At 43.8% G+C, this 21,700-nt stretch overlaps 1 protein-coding gene across 3 annotated transcripts in view; it reads left to right on the forward strand.

Annotated features, from left to right (window-relative positions):
- AFG1L (AFG1 like ATPase) overlaps positions 1 to 21,700 on the forward strand; it is a 372,398-nt gene that overhangs the window by 189,333 nt on the left and 161,365 nt on the right. For all 3 annotated transcript variants that reach the window (XM_029595310.1, XM_029595309.1, XM_029595311.1), the window contains one exon: positions 5,049 to 5,107. In XM_029595310.1, the coding sequence (XP_029451170.1) occupies positions 5,049 to 5,107 (59 nt within the window). The remainder of the gene's footprint in view (positions 1 to 5,048; positions 5,108 to 21,700) is intronic.

Raw genomic sequence — 21,700 nt, forward strand, 5'->3', positions numbered from 1 at the left:
CCATTATATTCTCCTTTCCTTTTTGGATCATGCCTAACATTCCACTTGCATTTTTTGTCCATTGCCATACACTGAGCTGAGAAGTTCATCATATTGTCCACAAGGACTCCAAGATCCTTCTCCTGGGTAGTGACTCCCAATCCAGAACCCAGCATTGTGGACCTATAGCTGGGATTAATTGTATCTATGCGCATCACTTTGTACTTTTCCACATTAAATTTGATCTGCGCTCCTAGCCTCACAAAGTCCTCCTGCACCTACTTGCATTCCACTGCTGTTGTGACAACTTTTGAATCATTTTTTTTTGTCGTCTGCAAATTTGATCGTCTCATTCATCATTCCCTTGTCCAGATCATTTATGAATTTGTTAAACAGCACAAGTCCCCAGTACCGATCCCTGTGATACTCTGCCAATGACTTTTCTCCATTTGGAAAGCTGACAGTTTAGTCCTGCTCTCTGTTTCCAGCTTTTTACCCAGTTCCCAATCCACAATAGCACACTGCCTCCTATCCCCATAACTTTGTAATTTCCTGAGGAAACTCTTTATCAAATGCCTTCTGAAAGTCCAAATGCACTACAACAGTTGGTTCACCTTTATGTACATGTTTACATCTTCAAAAAATTCTAAGAGAGTGGTAAGTCACGACTTCCCCTTGTTAAAGCCATGTGGACTCTTCCTCATTAAATAATGTCTATCTATATGACCAGTGATTTTGTTTTTAAGCATGGTTTCTAGCATTTTGCCTGCACTGACGTCAGGCTCACCAGCCTACAGTTTCCCGGATCACCCCAGAGCCCTTTTTAAAAAAGAGCATCACATTGACAACCTTCCAGTCTTCAAGAAAGGTTACAGATTACTAGGAACAGGCTAGCAGTTTCATGTTTTAGTTATTTTAGAACCCTGGGGTGGATGCCATCCAGTCTCGGTGATTTGTTGTTCTTTAGTTTGGGGACTATGTATACTGGATGTTTGTAATGGCCGAATCATTTGTAAATAATTTGTGCACTAACTGAATAAGCTACTCTATAAATCATAGCTGTTATCTATTGTATCAACATGTTACAATGCATGCAAACTTGCCTATAAAGTAATGCTTCCCAATGTCTCTTAACCAAAACTTTGGAATTCGCTACCCAAGATGTTACGTGTGATACCGGATAGAAAGAAATTTAATGTGAGCTAAAAACATGGCTATTCAAAAATGCTTATAACCTAATTTAAAAACATCAGAATGTAGAGGACTACAATAACAAGATAGACCAGAAATATTAATTGAATCATGTCCTAAAATTAGCCAGAAAAGGTTATCCAGCTAACTCTGCTATCACAACAGTGACTTGAATGTGGACCTCTATAATTTTGGTCCAAATAAAGCTCTAGGCCAGGGGTGGTGAACTCCAGTCCTTGAGAGCCACAAACAGGCCGTATTTTCAGGATATGCACAATGAAAATGGCATGAGATAGATCTGCATGCACTGCCTGCAATTTATGCAATTCTATCTCATGCATATTCATTGTGGCTCTCATGAAAACCAGGCCTGTTTGTGGCTCTCAAGGAGCTGGCCACCCCTGCTCTAGGCATTGTACAATAATTACAAAACAAAAACATATACAAATACAAAAAGTATAAAAGACATGGGGTTTTGGGGGGATAGGATATTGGATTGAGTATGGGATCTTTTATGCTCATCTACCAGAAAGAAAAAATACCAGTGAATGAATAACGAGTGATATCTTATAGGTGGTCATGTGTCTATGGTTAGCAGCTGGGATATATCCTTAATAGTGTGGACAGAAGTAACTGGGCAGATTATATGGGTGAATTGGTCTTTTTCTGTCATCCACTGTGTTATTACGACTTCCCTCTACTGCTAACTCGGAGTGATTCAGAGCAAACCACTTTATATGTAGACCTTTTAAAAATAAGGCATTTGTCTGAATCTGTCTTTTCTTGTCAACAGTGTAAACTATTTGATTAACAATACACTATGCTGAAACGGCATGGTGTATGTCTTGTCTTGTAACTGTTAATGAGTCTATTTGTATAGCACTATGTACATTTTATTATATGGGTATAAAATGTAAAAAAAAAATTGGATAGCTAATTTCTACTCTAAGGGCTTACCAGAAGTGGATCTGGTTTACAAGAGATTTACTTTGATTTAATATTTTTATTCTGTTATTTGCTGCCGGTTGGCCACTTCAAGGTGGATTACATAGTGGAGGTTAGTTAGATTATAGCATCGCATTACTGGTTTATTTATTTTACCTTCGTCTTGAACCATGCCACCCTACATTTAAAAAGAAACTTAAGACTTGGCTGTTCAAACAAGCTTTCCCCTAGAGCTAAGAACACGTTGAAGAAAATGTAACCTACTTCGATTAATCTGTACAATGTTAAAACTTGTTTACTTAATTTTCAATGTTCAATTGTAAAAACTCCTGTTTTATTCTTATTCTGTTCTATGTAAACCGCTAAATGTAGCGACAGTTATTGTTCCTTGTGAACCGGGGTGATATGTATATTATACAGGAACCTCCGGTATATAAATCATTTAAATAAATAAATAAATAAATTTATTTAGACATTTTATTATACCGTCATTCCATGTAATGATTACAGTGGTTTACGGAAGTAACATTCATAATTATTAATCGACAAATCTTGATGGTTTACATAAACTTATCCGGCTAACTTTAGGACAGCTCTTTGGCCCAACCAGATTGAGCCGGCTAACTCAACTCCTGCAAGTTATGGCCCCGGACCCCCCCTAACTTAACCAGCAAAATTCTGGCCGCTGAACTCATTAGCCAGCTTGAATTTAGCCAGAGAGGTGCCAAGATTTCCATTTAGCCGGATAACTCAGGCCGGGGTGGACCGTATTATGGAGGTGACTTGCTTCGAACCCCGGCTCAACTGCCACACTCTGCTGGGAGAGGAGGGAGTGGGTTGAGATGGTCTAAGAGGAGGGCTTCTCCTTAGCCTATGCTAGCCAGGGAATTTGAACCACCCAGTCAGTCCAGATGGGGACGTGAGGGTTTAAAGTGGGAAAATGGAGCTTTCCATTCAGAAGTTCCAGTGTGATATTATCAAAGGCCTGCACCCTTTTGTTTAGCTATGAGAAATAAAGGTCAATAAACAAATTGTATTGGGCAAGGATTGTACACTGTTGACGAGCTTTTGAAAGATGTACGTCCTTCATCAAGTCGGTGAAAAAGTTGATTTGTTCCTATGGGGGGGGAGGGGGGAAAGCTTTCATGAATTAAATAGTGGAAGCACTGTGCGCTGTCATGCAAAAGAATTAACATCGCGTGGAAAGCTTGGTCCTGCTTCTTGGGCTGGCAGCGACGGGGGATTCTCCAGAGCAGAATTCACTGCTTCCAGGATGTAGGGAGGGGAGCCCCAGCCATCGTGCAGCACCAGCTCCCATTGACCAGGCTCAGGGTCTGAAGGCAGCTGTCACCTGGGTGGCTCTTGTCCATGGACTGTCGCTGCCAGAGCTTAGGAGAGGACAGAGTTATGAAAATGTGGAGAACGCCACAAGCAAGTGTAGTCCTTTTATAGACAGGTTCTGATTACGCAGGAAGAACATGGGAGCAGAAGGAAGCTGCAGGGGGAGGGAATTGGTTCAGTCATGGGGTATCGTTTTAAATCATCAGAGGGATTTTCATTGACTTCTCTTAAAATGGCAGATAGGTACATGTTACTCACTGTCGTGAGGCAATTTACTTGGTCTGTGAGGTGGCCAGATTAATGAGCTCACCATTGCAATACAGCCACTATCCTTCCTCTTCATATTGTTGTCGATTTAAATATACCACAGAAACACTTCAGTGCCCCTTTAGTACCCACCACGGTCTCTGTCCTTAATGCTGTCACTTCATCAGCAGGAGGAATGCTTTTCTAGCTTCACTTCAAATGCATTTTGCAGAACAAAGGCTATACTACAGGCAGAATATTAAAACTGGAGTAGCATATTATGGAGACATGCATTGGGGCTTCAAGATGTCATTATACAATCTAAATTTCTAGACAGTAGATCTGAAATGTTATTTTCCCTGCCTGATGTGACAATTTATATTTTGTTGGCATTTAATTGCTTTGGTTTGACAGGAAAATGTTTTTCCGTGTCTTGAGAAAGACTTATTCATGCATAGAGACTCTGAAGAATGAAGCTGAATATTATCAACGAGGGATTGGGAAACCTGGTGAATTTTCGAGAGAGAATTAGCACAAGCCGCAGATTAGTGTGAATATACTCAAACCATTGACTGCTGGACTGCACTCATCATATTTCCTTTGGTCAGATCTTTTTGACCTGGTTTGGATGTGGATATTCGTAACTTTGCACTTTCATTATCAAGCATTTGAAGATTTGCACCCTCTTCGGGTTATGTAAATCGTATAAATCTGAAAATATTTGCATTCTTTCTGACCAGTTGAAATAAATTGGGATTGCATTTAAAAACTGGGGTGAGGCACATGCCGAGCCGAAACTGATTCTAGTTATGAGTAAATTAAAGTTGGATGCTCTCAGCTAGAAACCAGGCTCGCCTATTCTGTCGTCCATCCTCATTATTCTGGCATTCCCTTATGCACACTTTTATTTAACATAAGCATTAAAATGTGCTTGATAGTCTGAAAAAATAAAACAAATACTCAGAGTCTGCTTCTTTCTGTGTTTTCCTGTTAGATTTTCGGTATAAGTGTATTTCTAGGACAGCCTTCTGCTCTAATTTAGTGAAATAATCATATGGCTGTGTGTTTCTCATGTTAAATAAACTGAGGGCCTCTCATTACGGACTTTGTCATTCAGTGCCTTCTGATATATCTTCCTCTCTGCCACTGTTTTCCCCCTCATTAAGATTGTAATGAATTTCCTGCACCGCAAGAATGGAAATCAATTTCAGTTCTTCTTTCTTCTTTTTTACCCCCGGTTCCTTTATCCTTTTATCAGCGCTAGTGCTTTATTTGCTGGACTAACAGACAAGCTAGCATTCTTAGCAACGCTAAGCAGCCAAGCTAATACTAATTTTCTCTTTCAGACCTCTATAAAAATGGGCTACAGAGGGCTAACTTTGTGCCATTCATTGCTGTGCTGAAGGTAAGGAAAGTCACTTACTGAATGCTCTTCCATTTTGTCTTTCATATTGATAATCAAGAGTCTGTGCAGGATTGCTTTGATCTTGGCTTCAAGAAGAATGCATCCTTTTAATTATTGTAGGGCCGCAGCAAATGGAACTAGAGTGGAAGGGAAAAAAAAAATCTAACTTTTTAAAACATCTTTTATGCCCAAATGTTAGTGAACAGGCTAAGTAAGGTGGTACATCTGACAGAGAGGAATGATCCTTGCTGAAAAGAGAAATATAGAGAAAATGGCTTTCAGAAATGTGGTGGTTGAAAGAATTTTGCTCCGGTTACTTGTCTGCAGTAGGTAATTGAATGTATTTATAGTTCTGTGTGCCTGGTGTAGTCGTCCTCTTGTCCGAGGCTTATGGCTTGGTGTCTGCAGGCTACCTACAGGGGGCCGCCCCCCCCCCCCCCGAACACAACTCCACTTACCTCGGCAGTTCTTCTGTAGAGCTCCTTGCCGATCACACAAGGATTGGGAGAAAAAGCGTGGGTGTTTGTGAGAGAGGTCATGACAGCTAGGAAACCTGTGCAAGTCCACCCTGAGAGGGACAAGCCGCAGTTTGTTATCGACAAGGCCCCCATTTATTTTTGGCAGCCCAGGGGTAGATTCTGTGGCAAGTGTTAGCAAAGTATGCAGCAACATTTTTGAAATTCTGCAGTAAATCTGCAGCACATTTGTATAAATTTGAATAATCAAAGCAGCTTTAAATTATTCTTTTAGAGGGCAATTTTAAAAGCTCTTTCCATGATTATAACCTTGCCTGCTGTGTGCACATATTTTTACCTGCATACTAGAGAGGTGTTTTCGGGGACGGGGGTTAGGGAAGGATTCTGAGTTGCATGCATATAATTTAATTTTAAAAAACATGCACATCACTTTTCCCTGGTGTAAGTGTGTGCTTGTAGTTTTCCCGGCTGTGCTTGCGCTTTCACTTTGAAAATCTGTGGGTAAAAACTTGATGCAGACTTTGCACTCTTTGAAAATTACCTCCCAGATAACCTAAAATACAACACTTTACCAAATATTATTATGAACCAGAATAAATGTTTTATTCTTTTTCAGTTTTTCTCTCATCTCCATTTTTTTTCCTTTTTTCATTCCTTTTTTCTCTCCTTCTTTCCTCTCATCTTCTCTCTTTTTTCTTATTTTGCCTTCTCACTACAGCCGTTCTCCTCTCCGTACAGTTGGCTCTTTTTTCTGTTTGGCTTGCTCGCTTTGAGCCCCATGGTGTCACGACTGCAGGGCTGCTGGGGTCCCCCGAGACTGGAGCCGTACAGCTGCCGGATGGTGACTGTGCTGGCCACTGCAGGGTGGAACCAGTGGCTGCCGGCTTGAGAGGAGGGCAGAATCCAGGCAGCAGGGGAGGGCTGGGGAGTTGGAATGGAGGATCAAGGGGAGACAGCTGGGCCAGCACCAGTTGGGAGAGAGAAGACCATCAGCAAGAGGGAAAGTAGTGAGAGTGATGACTGGAAACGGGGGACAGGCAGGCCGTTTTCTGTGATTCTGTGGAACAGGAGAAACTCTGCAGCGATGGCCAAGACTGCACGATCACAGCAAAGCAGGAGCTGTGCTAATAAGCAAAGTTTATTCTTTAGGGATTTGGTAAACTGTGTATTACCTGCTCAGGTTTATTACACGACTGGTTTTGAAGCTGAAAATGTTTGTAATATCTGTGGAGCAGTGCGGTTGTCCAAGGTTAGAGCAAGAGTCTCAATGTTAAATGAAGGAATGATGACTGGAGGGAGAGGTGAGAGGGAGGTATACTGTGTCTTGGAAATAGGCATATAAGCTTCATAGTTGTAAATATTTGTAAATATCCATTTTCTTTATAATTATTTGACACGCTGGAGTGCATCACTTTCATTTTAAACAAAAAAAAGGAGATCCATCAAATGAAATTAGCTAAAAATTAACTATAAACCATTGCATAAAATAAATATACCGTACATAGAAACAAAGAAAATGCCAGCAGATGACTGCAGGATCTATCCATTCCTGGCGAGATATCACAGAGCCTGTCCACTCTCAAGCTTCCTCATATCTGAGCATTCTCTCTGCTTATCCCAGGCTTTACCCCTCACTCCCACACAGCTAAGGATCCTCTGTGCTTATCCCAGGCTTTACCCCTTACTCACCCACAGCTAAGGATCCTCTGTGCTTATCCCAGGCTTTACCCCTCACTCCCACACAGCTAAGGATCCTCTGTGCTTATCCCAGGCTTTACCCCTTACTCACCCACAGCTAAGGATCCTCTGTGCTTATCCCAGGCTTTACTAGGGATGTGAATCGTGTGCCCTATCGTCTTAACGATCGAAATTGTTTGTCAGGAGAAGAAAATCGTGTTTGGCACGATTTTTTAGTTAAAAAATCGTTAAAAATCGTTTTTTCCGATTAGTGTGCACTAACTCGAGTTAGTGCGCACTAACTGAAAATGATACAATTTGACACTTTTCAGGTCAGTTAAGGTCAGTTTAGGAATGAATATGTATTCCTATTGGCTGCCCTCTTATTTATTCATGTTACCAAGGTTCCCACTGACAGTATATGGGGGATGGGAAATGGAAACAGTTGGTAGCTTGACAAAAAAAGTAATGTGATCAGTCAATGTGACTAGAACTTGTGCCCTAACCCTAATACCAGGGGTGTTGTGATCTTCCTGCACACAGTGCCCTAACCCTGACACCAGGGGTGTTGTGATCTTCCTGCACACAGTGCCCTAACCCTGGCACCAGGGGTGTTGTGATCTTCATGTACACAGTGCCCTATCCCTATTAATTCCAGGAGTGTTGTGATCTTCCTGCACACAGTGCCCTATCCCTATTAATACCAGGAGTGTTGTGATCTTCCTACACACAGTGCCCTAACCCTGACACCAGGGGTGTTGTGATCTTCCTGCACACAGTGCCCTATCCCTATTAATACCAGGAGTGTTGTGATCTTCCTGCACACAGTGCCCTATTCCTATTAATACCAGGAGTGTTGTGATCTTCCTGCACACAGTGCCCTAACCCTGACACCAGGGGTGTTGTGATCTTCCTGCACACAGTGCCCTATCCTATTAATACCAGGAGTGTTGTGATCTTCCTGCACACAGTGCCCTAACCCTGACACCAGGGGTGTTGTGATCTTCCTGCATGCAGTGCCCTATCCCGCCTGCATTACTAGTGAGAGGCTGGCTTCACAGACAGGGGGGAGCTTCCTGACCCTCACTCCTCCCCTCCCCCATGTCCCAGCCAGTGAATGGTGTGTGGGTGAGGGGGGGGGGGGAGGATGGTGAGGCTGAAACAGCTCCTTCCCTGCATTACTAGTGAGAGGCTGGCTTCACAGACAGGGGGGAGCTGCCTGACCCTCACTCCTCCCCTCCCCCATGTCCCAGCCAGTCACACATGCTCAGTGCTGTTCCCCCTCACCAAGCTGGAGTCAATGTGTGCAGGAAAGGAGACCTGCCTTTTCCCCAGCTGGAGTCAGTGTGTGCAGTAAAGGAGATCTGCCTTGTCCACAAGCTGGAGTCAATGTGTGCAGGAAAGGAGACCTGCCTTTTCCCCAAGCTGGAGTCAATGTGTGCAGGAAAGGAGACCTGCCTTTTCCCCAAGCTGGAGTCAATGTGCAGTAAAGGAGACCTGCCTTGTCCCCAAGCTGGAGTCAGTGAGTGCAGTAAAGGAGATCTACCTTGTCCCCAAGCTGGAGTCAATGTGCTGTAAAGGAGACCTGCCTTTTCCCCAAGCTGGAGTCAATGTGTGCAGGAAAGGAGACCTGCCTTGTACCCAAGCTGGAGTCAATGTGTGCAGGAAAGGAGACCTGCCTTGTCCCCAAGCTGGAGTCAGTGAGTGCAGTAAAGGAGATCTACCTTGTCCCCAAGCTGGAGTCAATGTGCTGTAAAGGAGACCTGCCTTTTCCCCAAGCTGGAGTCAATGTGTGCAGGAAAGGAGACCTGCCTTGTACCCAAGCTGGAGTCAATGGGTGCAGTAAAGGAGACCTGCCTTTTCCACAAGCTGGAGTCAATGTGTGCAGTAAAGGAGACCTGCCTTATCCCCAAGCTGGAGTCAATGTGTGCAGTAAAGGAGACCTGCCTTGTCCCCAAGCTGGAGTCAATGTGTGCACATAATGCAATGCACAGGAAGCAATGATGTGACTGCTGGAGTGGTGCACTGCCTGCCTACCTAGGCTTGAATATATTAATGCTGCAGTACTAATAAAAATAAATTATAATTCTGCTAAAATGCCACTAGCCTCACCAGTGACACTAGGCTAGTAGTGTCACTGGTGAGGCTAGTGGCAAACAAGTTCTAGTCACATGAGTGATGATTATCACATTACTTTTTTTGTCAAGCTTCCAACTGTTTCCATTTCACATCCCCCCAACCATTACCTCAGTGGAACCTTGGTAACATCAATAGATAAGAGCACAGCCAGCCAATAGGAATACATATTCATTCCTAAGTGACCTTTACTGACCTGGGAAGTGTCAACAATTTGTATCATTTTCTGTTGGTGTTCGTGAGTTTCCAGTTCCATTTCCCATCCCCCCAACCATCACCTCAGTGGGAACCTTGGTAACATCAATAGATAAGAGGGCAGCCAGCCAATAGGAATACATATTCATTCCTAACTGACCTTCACTGACCTGGAAAGTGTCAATTTGTATCATTTTCTGTTAGTGCGCACTAACGGGAGTTAGTGCGCACTAACACGATTTAACGATTTTTAATGATAAATCGTTAGAATTTCTATTGTATTGTGTTCTATAACGATTTAAGACGATATTAAAATTATCGGACGATTATCGGACGATAATTTTAATCGTTGAAAAACGATTCACATCCCTAGGCTTTACCCCTCACTCCCACACAGCTAAGGATCCTCTGTGCTTATCCCAGGCTTTACCCCTCACTCCCACACAGCTAAGGATCCTCTGTGCTTTTCCCAGGCTTTACCCATCAATCCCTCCCAGCTAAGAATCCTCTGCTAATCCCAGGCTTTACCCCTCCCTCCCCCACAGCTAAGGATCTTCTGTGCTTATCCCAGGCTTTACTCCCTCACTCCCACACAGCTAAGGATCCTCTGTGCTTAACCCAGGCTTTACCCCTCCTTCCCCCACAGCTAAGGATACTCTGTGCTTATCCCAAGATTTACCCCCTCACTTCCCCACAGCTAAGGATCCTCTGTGCTTATCCCAGGCTTTATCCCTCACTCCCCCACAGCTAAGGATCCTCTGTGCTTATCCCAGGCTTTATCCCTCACTCCCCCACAGCTAAGGATCCTCTGTGCTTATCCCAGGCTTTATCCCTCACTCCCCCACAGCTAAGGATACTCTGTGCTTATCCCAGGCTTTACCCCTCCCCCACAGCTGAGAATCCTCTGTGCTTATCCCAGGCTTTACCCTCACTCCCCCACAGCTAAGGATCCTCTGTGCTTATCCCAGGCTTTACCCTCACTCCCCCACAGCTAAGGATCCTATGTGCTTATCCCAGGCTTTACCCCTCTCTCCCCCACAGCTAAGGATCCTGTGTGCTTATCCCAGGCTTTACCCCTCACTCCCCCACAGCTAAGGATCCTCCATGCTTATCCAAGGCTTTACCTCACTGGTGTGTAGTTTCCTGGATTACCCCTTGATTCCTTGTTAAAAATTTGTGTTATATTGGCAACCTTCCAGTCTTCAGGTACCATAGATGATGATACTGATAATTTACTAATTTCCAATAGCAATTTCATTTCTCCGTCCCTTCAGCTCTCTGGGATGTATACCTTCTGGTCCAGGTGATTTGCTCCTCTTTAGTTTGTCAATTTGCCCTAGTACATCTTCCAGGTTTAATGAGATTTGTTTCAGTTCTTCTGAATCATCACCTTTGAATATCATTTCTGGTATGGGTAATATTTCTTACATCTTCCTCAGTGAACACCGAAGCAAAAAATTAATTTAGTTTCTCTGCTACGGCTTTGTCTTCTGGAGCTGCGGTGTCATTTATTTATTTCATTTAACTATTCACCTTTCTTTGCAGCCTCAAGGTAAATTGCACCAATAGTATTATACACATGAAAAATACATTAACATCAGTAACCACCATAAAAGTCCACATAATCTCAAATTACACCAAACTGCAACACCACCCGCACCAGGCAAATCTTAAAACTTTAGTTGCTGTGCCTCAAAATATATCCTAGTTCAGCTCTAATAATTCCTGGCATAAATTGTCAACCCTATCCCCGTTCCCATCCCTCCCCCCCCCCCCAGTCTCTTTCATTGACTTGATTAATATCTTTTCCATAGGTCCATAAGCTAACTGCAAAAGCCACAATTTCACTTGTTTCTTGGATTTCAAATTAGTTTTCTCTCCAGCCTGCAGATGAAGCAGGTTGCAGAACTTGGGTGTATCACAGCTAAATGCCATGTGAAGAATAGATAGCCATATTCTGCCTAACAACCCACCTTCTTTTGAAGTTCATTTTAAATCTTAAACCCTGGTTCTTCCTAATCATAGCCTTGAAAAATTTTTACAGTGCTCACTTTAATGAATTTCCTGAAACCTCTTATTTATCTTGTCTTTACTAGACTGTAAATGCCACAGAGCAGGGACTCATTTATATGTATCTATACAGTATTGCATATGGCTAGGAGCGCTCTAGGAATTATCTCTGGGAAGGGGGGGCAAGATAGCTCTGTATCTGTAGCTCCGGCTGTTTTTTTCTGAAAATCTTATCCTTTTTATTCTGCCAAGATGGTGAAGTGAAAAGGCAGGTTGAGGACTTATTCAGCTGCTGCCCCATTGTCAGTGGTTGGCGCAATTGACATTTTCGTCACCTCATACCAGAGCTAAGGAAGTGGTGGGGATGTTCTCCAGGTGGGCAGAAAATTGAAGCCTTGAGTTTTCTTTGAGCCCCGCATACCCAGCACCAAGCTGCTCTGAGCTGTCCCCCGGATCACTTACTTCCTTTGGTTGTGAAGGTTAAGGAATTCAGGTTCAGCAAGAGTTGGAAATGAGGCCTGGAACCCGGGAGGCCCTCCTGCACTCAGAACAGCTCCTCCTTTGTGTTTGACTGAGTGCTGTGGAGGACGAGGAGAAGGTAGTGAAGAAAGGGAGCAGGAAACTGGAAGGGGCCATTGAAGCTAGCAAATTTTCCTCCTTTGTTGGCAGGTTCTGCTAGGAATGGAACACAGCCATTGAAAGGTTTCCATTGTTGAATTGTGGCACCAGATGCAGAGATTGACGGTAACTCTATTGGACTGTCTAGCTCAGCTTTATAATTTTTGTAAAGACTCGGCTTAGTGTCTGCAAGCACTGGAGGAAGCTATTCAAGACAATATTGGAGAATGCCATAGAAATCATAATTCCATAGGGGGAGAACCAAGATGGCCGCGCACGGTGAACACGGAAGCAGCCTAGTTCTGTGGAATCCCTGACAAAGCCTTTCTTCTCTTATCTTGAGATAAATTTTCTTCAATTTAAAATGCCTCACACTAAGAGAAAGGCAAGGATCCGGGAAAACCTTACCTCCACTATGAATATTCTTTCAAGGCAACCGCGGATCCAGATCATGCACCATAGACCGGAAGGAGGAGCCGCGAGTGAGTCTTGCAGAGAGCAGACACAGGATCCTTTGGCTGAAGAAACATCCCTCAGTCCTGGAGTGCCAACTGTCCCCACCCTTCCATACAAACCCCCAGAAGGAATGGGGAGAGAACAACTAGTGACAGTGCCGTCGGAACAACTTAATCCAAGGACTTCTAGTACCCCGAGAAGTGACGGTGATTTACCGTCTGCTTCAGTGAGCCCGGTCCCTTTGGGCTCCAAGGGTAAGAAAGAGGAGACTCGGCGTGTGGAGCAAGGAGAAAAAGGACCTTTGGAATTAAGAGGTAAGGAAACTGAAATACAGGTAATTGTAAATGCCTCTTTGGAAAAGCCAGAAAAAAATTACCTTGGATGTAATATGGAAGGCTCTGACTGACATGAACAGAGACATGAGTAGAGCTATAAATGATTTGACTATCGCTGTAAAACAAAATATGGACAAAGTTCAGAGTATGAAAATAAGATACAAGTGGTTGAAACCACAGTGAAATTGGTTGAGACAGAAATTAAAGAGGTTAAAGAAGTGCAGTGCAATTTAATAAAATCTGAAAATTTCGTTTTGAGGAAAATGGAGGTTATTGAATGTGAAATAAAAAGAAAAGCGTAAATGTGAAATAAAAGAAAAGCGTAAACAAGTTCAAGATCAAGTATCTTCTGACAATTTAACGGATATACTAGAAAAATTCTTTGAAACTAAGATAGAGTCCAGGGCAACAATGTTAGTGTCTTTTACATCAATATCAGACAGAGATACTATACTGCGTCTATCCTTTCGTAATCAGAGTCAGCTTTTCTACGGTCAACAGATCAGAGTCTTTCCTGATATCACAAAGAAAATGCAAGAGAAAAGGAAATAGTTTCTGATGATGAAGAGCGAAGTAACATCAAGAAGAGCAAAATTATTTTTAAGATTTCCATGCAGATGCTTATTATTATATCAAAATGATAGATATATATTTTCAGAGCCTGAGCAATTACGGCTGTATTTGGATTCACACTCCTAATATAACTCTAAAGGGGTTGGATAGATTCAAATTTTGGTACATATCACTGTGCGGTAACTAAATAATTATGACTGCATTTATCTGCATCTGCTTTAATAATTGTGTTCTCCCCCTAATTCTTATAATATTTGCATGTATTTCATGTATGGTATAATGATTAGAATAATATCATTTCTGTATTTTTCTGAGACATTGTTTACAATGTAAATTGGTTAAAATTCAATAAAAATAAAATAAAAAAAAAAAAAAAAAAGAAATCATAATTCAAGATTTCCTAAAGTCCCTCGAAATAAATTGATATAATTAGGAGAGTTGTTAAAAGGCTATTTTTGTGAATATATTGAAAATTGCTCCTAGGAATTGGCCAGTGATCAGTAAGGCCTGCTATTTTCCAGGCTCTACATGGCAAGTACAAGAAGAGAGCATGGATGTCTTGACTTCCCCAGATAATTTGAATTTAACTGAGATCTTTGTAACATCTATAGAGCAGTTCTAGAATAGAACTACCCTCATAACATTTGCTACAGTCTTGGACAGAGACTTAATTTTGAAGTTATTGTTTCACTATCGGTTTGTTCCTTTTCACTGCACAAAAATAAATGTTCCCTAATGTGTCTTCAGTCGTGGCTGTACAAAAGCATTTTGTTGGATTCTGCTCTTAAGTGTTTTCTTTAGGGGCTTCTTTTTTAAGTGATATTTCCTTCTAAATATATTGTATGCAGGCAGCACATACGTTTTGCTGACCCAGATCACATATAAATTCTTACAGGGGAAGTCCCCCTATATGTCTGCTAACTCAAAGTAAGGGGGTCATTTATCAAAATGCGGTAAGTACCGCATGCAATAGCAAAAGGGGTGTGTTTTATGCTAATATAGTATTTATTGCAATTTGCACTAATTACCTGTGTGAAGAGCTAAGTTAGTGCAAATTGCAATACATGCCAGACCTGTTTTATTTCCTGGAGAGAGAGAGAGAGAGAGAGAGAGAGAGAGAGAGAGAGAGAGAGAGAGAGAGACTGGCCATAATATCATGGCCCATAGGCAGGTATTTGTATCCCTAGGGTAGGCCCACCTAGTAACTCGAGGTGGGGATTAGGTAAGTGTGTAGGGGGTTAGGGGCCACTTTGACATGCTACGTGACACCTACGAACAGAACAGTGGTCTCTTGTGAAGATTTGCTGGCCTTCGGAGTGAGGAAACTCACTCCAAGATGAGATTTGGGCAATGTTCTCTCAACCTAGCTTGAGTAAGTATGCGAAAACGCCTTACCGCATTTTGATAAATGACCCCCTTAGTGAGGTAGTTGCAACTGTTCAATACACAAAACTTTTGATATGGTGCATTGCTACAATATGTGTATGTTTTCTTAGTTGAAGTCTTATTTATTTTCTCTTCCTTCCCCTTCCTCCCCCCATTTGTGGACTTGAGTTGATTTTTTTTCTCCTTTAGTTCATCTTACTTCTGATAAAATGTATCTGTGACTATGTCAGAGAACCTGACTCCATGCTTCAGTGCCAACAGAGCTCTGATTCATTACCAATGCCCCAGAAAGACTTTGGTCCAAGATCACTGCCCCAGAGAGACCCTGGTTCTACACTTTGGTTCCAAGAGCCTTGTTCTCTCTTCAAAACTTGGATTCCACTGACTGCAGCTGACTGGTCGCAACCTTCACGGCAAATGGAACCCAGGAAGAGGAGGTATTAAAGGAGGCATAGTATCATGGTTCGCCTGCTATGAAGTCTCCTCATGCCAAGGTTCTGCCTGCTGTGCAACTCTCCTTCCATCAGAGGACCTCAGTGAGCCTTGCTCACAGTGCTGGAAGTTACGTCCTCATGGTCAGCTTCAGCCTTACTTAACCCATCCTGCTCTATACCTCAGTGCCTCTTCATTGAGTCATCTCCGCTGTCTGACCTGGCCACTCTTACATGGTTATCCTGTCTTGCCTTGTAGTCTGCCTGCCTTGCCTTGTGGCCTCTCCTGATCTCTTGCCTTGCCTTGTGGCCTTCCAGGCCTCCTTGCAAACCGGTGGCCCAGAATAACCTTAGACCAGTGAGTTCTTTCCATTGTACACAAGGGGTACAAATTGAACCTATTGGGTACATAACATAACATAAGGCCTGCCATACTGGGTCTGACCAAGGGTCCATCAAGCCCAGTATCCTGTTTCCAGCAGTGGCCAAGCCAGGTCACAACTGCCTGGCAGGATCCCAAGGGGTAGATAGATTCCAAGCTGCTTATCCCAAGAATAAGCAGTGGATTACTCCAACTCTATCTTAATAATGGGTAATGGACTTTTTCTCTAGGAACTTGTCCAAATCCTTTTTTAAACACAGCTACACTAATAGTTTTCACTACATCATCTGGCAAGAAATTCCAGAGCTTAAGTATGTGTGGAGTAAAAAAAATAGTTTCTCACACCTTATTAGTTTTAAATATATTACCTAGTAACTTAATTGTGTTTCCCCTGGTCTTTATATTTTTTGAAAGAGTACCCTGCCAAATTGCCCCTCAAGCCCATTCTGGGGCCCTGTAGTGCATCAGGAAGTATTAATAGTAGAGCTCTCCTCCCTCTTAATGGCCAGAGTGGTCAAACCCGTTCCACCAGGGCAAAGAGGGTGGGGATTTTACTCGAAAATGATATAATTGCAATCGAGAAGATTCAGAGAAGGGCTACCAAAATGATAAGGGGAATGGAACAACTCCTCTATGAGGAAAGACTAAAGAGGTTAGGACTGTTCAGCTTGGAGAAGAGACGGCTGAGGGGGGATATGATAGAGGTGTTTAAAATCATGAGAGGTCTAGAAAGGATAGATGTGAATCGGTTATTTACTCTTTCGGATAATAGAAAGACTAGGGGGCACTCCATGAAGTTAGTGTGTGGCACATTTAAAACTAATCAGAGAAAGTTCTTTTTCACTCAATGCACAATTAAACTCTGGAATTTGTTGCCAGAGGATGTGGTTAGTGCAGTTAGTATAGCTGCGTTTAAAAAAGGATTGGATAAGTTCTTGGAGGAGAAGTCCATTACCTGCTATTAATTGAGTTGACTTAGAAAATAGCCACTGCTATTACTAGCAACGGTAACATGGGATCGACTTAGTTTTTGAGTACTTGCCAGGTTCTTATGGCCTGGTTTGGCCTCTGTTGGAAACAGGATGCTGGGCTTGCTGGACCCTTGGTCTGACCCAGTATGGTATGTTCTTATAGTTGAACATTTCATGCAAGGCCTGCTTCAGTTGAAGCCTCCCCTAAGGTCCCCCGCTGTATTTGGGACCTAAACGTAGTGTTAGCTCAGCTGATGAAAGCTCTCTTTGAGCCGCTGCACTTCTGTGATTTCAAGTACCTGACCTGGAAGGTCATATTTTTGGTAGCGGTTACTTCAGCATACAGGTTAGCGAGCTCCAATACTTAGTGACTTATCCAACTTCAGACTTCCATCTTAACCAGTCCATTGTCTTGAAACATTTTTTCTGAGGCCCTATTTGCACCAGGATGAACAAGCCCTTCACAGTTTGGACTGTAAAAGAGCCTTAACCTTCTATCTGGAGTGGACAGAAGCCTATAGACAGTTCCCCAACATTTTGTTTCTTTTGATAGAAATAAGTTGGGCATTACCATTTCCAAGCCAATGCATTCCAATTGACAAGCAGACTGCATCTCTTTCTGTTATGTCCAGATGGGACAACTTCTTGGTGGTCATGTTTCAGCTATGGCAGCATCAGTGGCCCTCTTGCAAACAGTTCTATAAAGGAGATTTGCAGAGCTGCGACATGTAGTTCCCTCCAAACATTCATATCGCATTATTGTTTGGATAGGGATTGCTGATGCGACAGCAGTTGGACAGTCTGTCCTTGGAAACTTGTTTGAGGTATAGAACCCAACTCTGTTGCTGCCTAGGGACCGTTGTTTTTGTTCAGGCTGGCCCCCCATTACCATCAAAATTAGTTGTTGTGCCTGTTGGCACTTATTTTGGGGTTTTACTGGTCCCCTTTTATTTGGAGGGGGGGGGTAACATGTAGCTAGGGATTCACCCATGTGTGTGGACTGCCATCCTGTTTCAGAGAAAGCAGAGATGCTTACCTGTAATAGGTGTTCTTTGAGGACAGCAGGATGTTAGGCATCCCACAGAGTTGGGTTTCCAACGTGGGTTTTTTCATTTTTATATTTTATTATTATTCTGAATTCTATGATATAAGACTGAGGGAACACCACGTGGACATGTGGTATATTGCATGCGTGAGCTTGCTCAATGAGGCTCAGTCAAAGTTCTAGAAACCTTGACGTAAGTTTTCCATTCCAGGCTCCATCAGAAGATGTCACCCATGTGTGAGGACTGACATCCTCGGGTCCTCAGAGAACACCTGTTACAGGCAAGCAACTCTGCTCTCTCTCTTTCCCTTTATTGTTGCTGCCTGGTGAGAATAGAGGAGGACATTGAATCCACAATCAGCAGCTCCCCACATGCGTGATAGAATGACCAACACACAAACACTAGATAATTCTGCAGATGGAATTTCTTTGTCAGTTTCAATAAGCAGTTTTAAATGATGAAGTAAACTCACAGTTTGGGAGTTGGTGATATACAGAAGAAAAAGGAAAACAGAAAGTGAAAAAGAGAACATAAAATGGCTAAAAAGTTAGTCCTGGGGGAATTCTGCGCTACTGCAAAGCACAGAATTCCCCTCCTGCACAGCTGCACAGATTCTGCACAGAATTTGGCAGGTCGCAGTTATGCAGTGAGTGAAGGCCATCCCGCGCACAGTGAACATGGAGCAGGCCCCGGTATGCCACAAGCAGAGGCTGTCCCACTCACAGTGAATATGGAACAGGCCCTGGTGAGAGTGAGTCTTTGTGTGTATGTGTGTGTATAAGATTGCGAGCCTGAGGAATGAAAGAGGGTGCGTGGGTGTGGGTGCCAGAGAGAAAGAGAGCCTATCTGAGGAGATTGTGAAGGAGTGTGTATATGTGTGGGAGATTGGGAGCTGGTGTGTATGAAAAAGGACTTGTGTGTATGTGAGGGTGCTTGTTTGTGAGAGAGGGAGCCTGTGTGAAGGGATATGTGTATGTGTGAGAGAGAGTCAGTGTGAAGGGGTGTGTGTGTGAGTGAGAGAGAGAGGGAGCCTGTTTATATGGGGAGGGGGTGAGTGAGAGAAGGAGCCAGTGTGCAGGAGCGTGTGTGTGAGAGAGAGACATAGGTAGCCTATGTGAGGGTGTATGCGTAAGAGAGAAAGGGAGCCTATGTGGGTGTGTGTGCAAGAAAGAGAGGGAGCCTGTATAATTATGGGTGAGGGTGTGTGTACGAGAGCCAGGGAGCCTGTATGAGGGGATATGTGTGTGTGAGAGAAAGAGAGGGAGCCTGAATGAGTGGACGTGCATGTGCACTAGAGAGAAGGGAGCCTTTATGTGGTCATGTGTGAGAGAGAGGGACAGAGGGAGCCTGTACAAGGGGCAGTACTAGGTGGGCCCGATATTTAATCGGAGCCCACGGGTTACCTGGGGGAGGGCCGGACTGCCGGGCGCGTCGCGTGACGTCATCGGGGCGCGCCGCGAAGCGCATCGCGTCCCGATGACGTTGGGGCATGAGCCAGCCCCAGTGGGGGCGTTCCGGGGCTAGCGTCAGAGGGAGGGGCGGCGCCGATGGGAAACGCCGCCCCTCCAAGGGGCGTTCCGGTGGCCGGCGTCATCGGCCCCGATGACGCCGAAGCCCGGATCCCGCCCCTTCGGGGGTGTTCCTGCAGCCGGCGTCATCAGAAGGGGCCGGCTCGGCCTGATGACGTCGGCCGGGGTTTAAAGGGCCGGTGCCTCGAGGCAGCCGGCCCTTTTTCCCCTGGAGAGCCGTTTCCCCACCCTCCCACCCTGTAATGAGTTGTAAGGTGTAATGGAGATAGGAGTCGGAGATAGAAGGGAGCAACGCAATGTCGCAGCTGGGGGCGGGTACCCGGGCCAATAGGACTTAGGGTAAAGAGATCAGCCGCGGGCTGACAAGCAGATTGCCGGAAGAAAAGGGGGACCACGCCCGGAGGCAGGGCCCCCCTGCTTACTACGCGGCGGGGGGCCGGTGAACGGAAGTCGCCTTGCTTGGAGCGCGGCAGGCGGCGTGGGGTGGGCGTGGTCCCGGCAGAACGTGTGGCAATACATAGATATATATATGTATTGGCCCGGGGTGGTGGGTTGTTATGATTACATTGTGTGCTGTTATGGTTGAATAAAAGCTGCGGCCAGTTTTACCCAAAGATACGTTTTGAGTGGTCATTAAGCACTGCAGGTGGGCGAGCGCCCGGGAACAAAGGAAGTCACGAGTCCCAGAGTCAATGAGAGAGGGGTCAAGCTCTGGGAGTGGAAATAGAGTGGAAGGGGTTGAGCCTAGGAGGGAGGGGAGAGATAGTGGCAAGTGGAGGAGTTGGAGCCTGAGAGGGCAAAGTGAAAAGAGACTGGCCAGGGGAGTAGGGAGAGAGGGTGGAAGAGCCACTCTTACGGTGAACTTCTAGGGAAATTCTGCTCAAAATATTTAAAACTCTGCATATTTAAGTAATAACTTTTTTCTGTTTTACATTTTAATCACTTAGACCAGTGATGGTGAACTCCAGTCCTCGAGTGCCACAAACAGGCCAGGATTTCAGGATATCCACAATGAATGTGCATGAGAAAGATTTGCATGCACTGCCTCCAATGTATGCAAATCTATCTCATGCATATTCATTGTGGATATCCTGAAAACTTTGTGGCACTCGAGGACTGGAGTTCGCCATCACTGACTTAGCCTGTCATGTATATTGTGTTATTTTGACCAATATAAAGTATGCAGAATTTTTAATTTTTGTGTGCAGAATTATAAATGTTTTTGCACATAATTCCCTCAGGAGTGATTTTCACTCAAAAGATATAAATGTCTCAGCATTAAACCAATACATTAAGAGCTTGGAATGAAACATCAAATTAACTTTTTCAATCTAAATCTAATCCCCAGCAGAGAAAATTGCTGCTGTTATAGGTAGAGCCAGATCTAAATACAGGAGAAAAAGATTCCTAAATATATTCTGATGCAGAGGAATCTCCCTTCATAGGCAAATCAGCGGCTTGTTTCTCAGAAAAGATTTAGGGGGTCTATTTACTAAAAAGCATTTTTTAAAAAGTGCTTTAACACACGAACTTGAGCCCCTCCACCTACGAGAATGCGGGATTCGTTAAAGGGCTTTAAGCCAACCCACGTTCCTGGAAGCCTTGGGTCATCAAGCACCATTTTGAATTACTTCACCGGGGGGGCAGGAGTGGCTGGGAAATGCACTTGCCCAGGAGTGGGTGCGATTTGAAGGCTTAACTTATAGGGTAAGGAGGGAGGTTGGGAAGGGGTGAAGTTTATAACCAGGGAGTGGAACTAACCAACTTCTGTTGGGGCAGGAAGGGGATCTTGTTTGGAGTGGGGCATTTTGTGCAAGGCGGGATGGTTTTGAGTGCCAGGGGTTGGTAACTCGGGGTTACTTGCCCCTTTAAAGATTATGTTGGTAGGCGACCTGAGATCTCTCCTAGCCTGCCAGTGCACTGGGAAGAAGTTAACTACACCTGGACTTGTTACCGACCACGAGTTTTATGGCAATCCACATTATTAATTTTTAATAGCAATGAGCTGCTTTGCATGCATTTGCATGCTCATTAAGTTTTCTTGCCAGTAACACTGGTGCTGAACACACATTGATCTGTTAATACTAGTTAGCAAATGTTTGTTTTATTTATTTATTTTATATACCGTCGTTCCAAGTGAAGATCACAATGGTTTACAAAAGTAACATTTTACATTATGGTATAACACATATTGGTCTAACACATACTATAGTAAAATACATTCTGGTATTACAAATATTTTGTAAGATACATATTTAGGTATGACAGATTCACTGGAAGAACTTTATAGGGTCATCTGATTCTGGGGTGTCGTTTTTATACGTCTCAACTAAAGGAAGGGGACAAAGGTTAGAGGATAAGGGGCTCTGTTT

The sequence above is a fragment of the Rhinatrema bivittatum genome, chromosome 3 (assembly GCF_901001135.1).
Source record: "Rhinatrema bivittatum chromosome 3, aRhiBiv1.1, whole genome shotgun sequence".
NCBI classification, from domain to species: Eukaryota; Metazoa; Chordata; class Amphibia; order Gymnophiona; family Rhinatrematidae; genus Rhinatrema; species Rhinatrema bivittatum.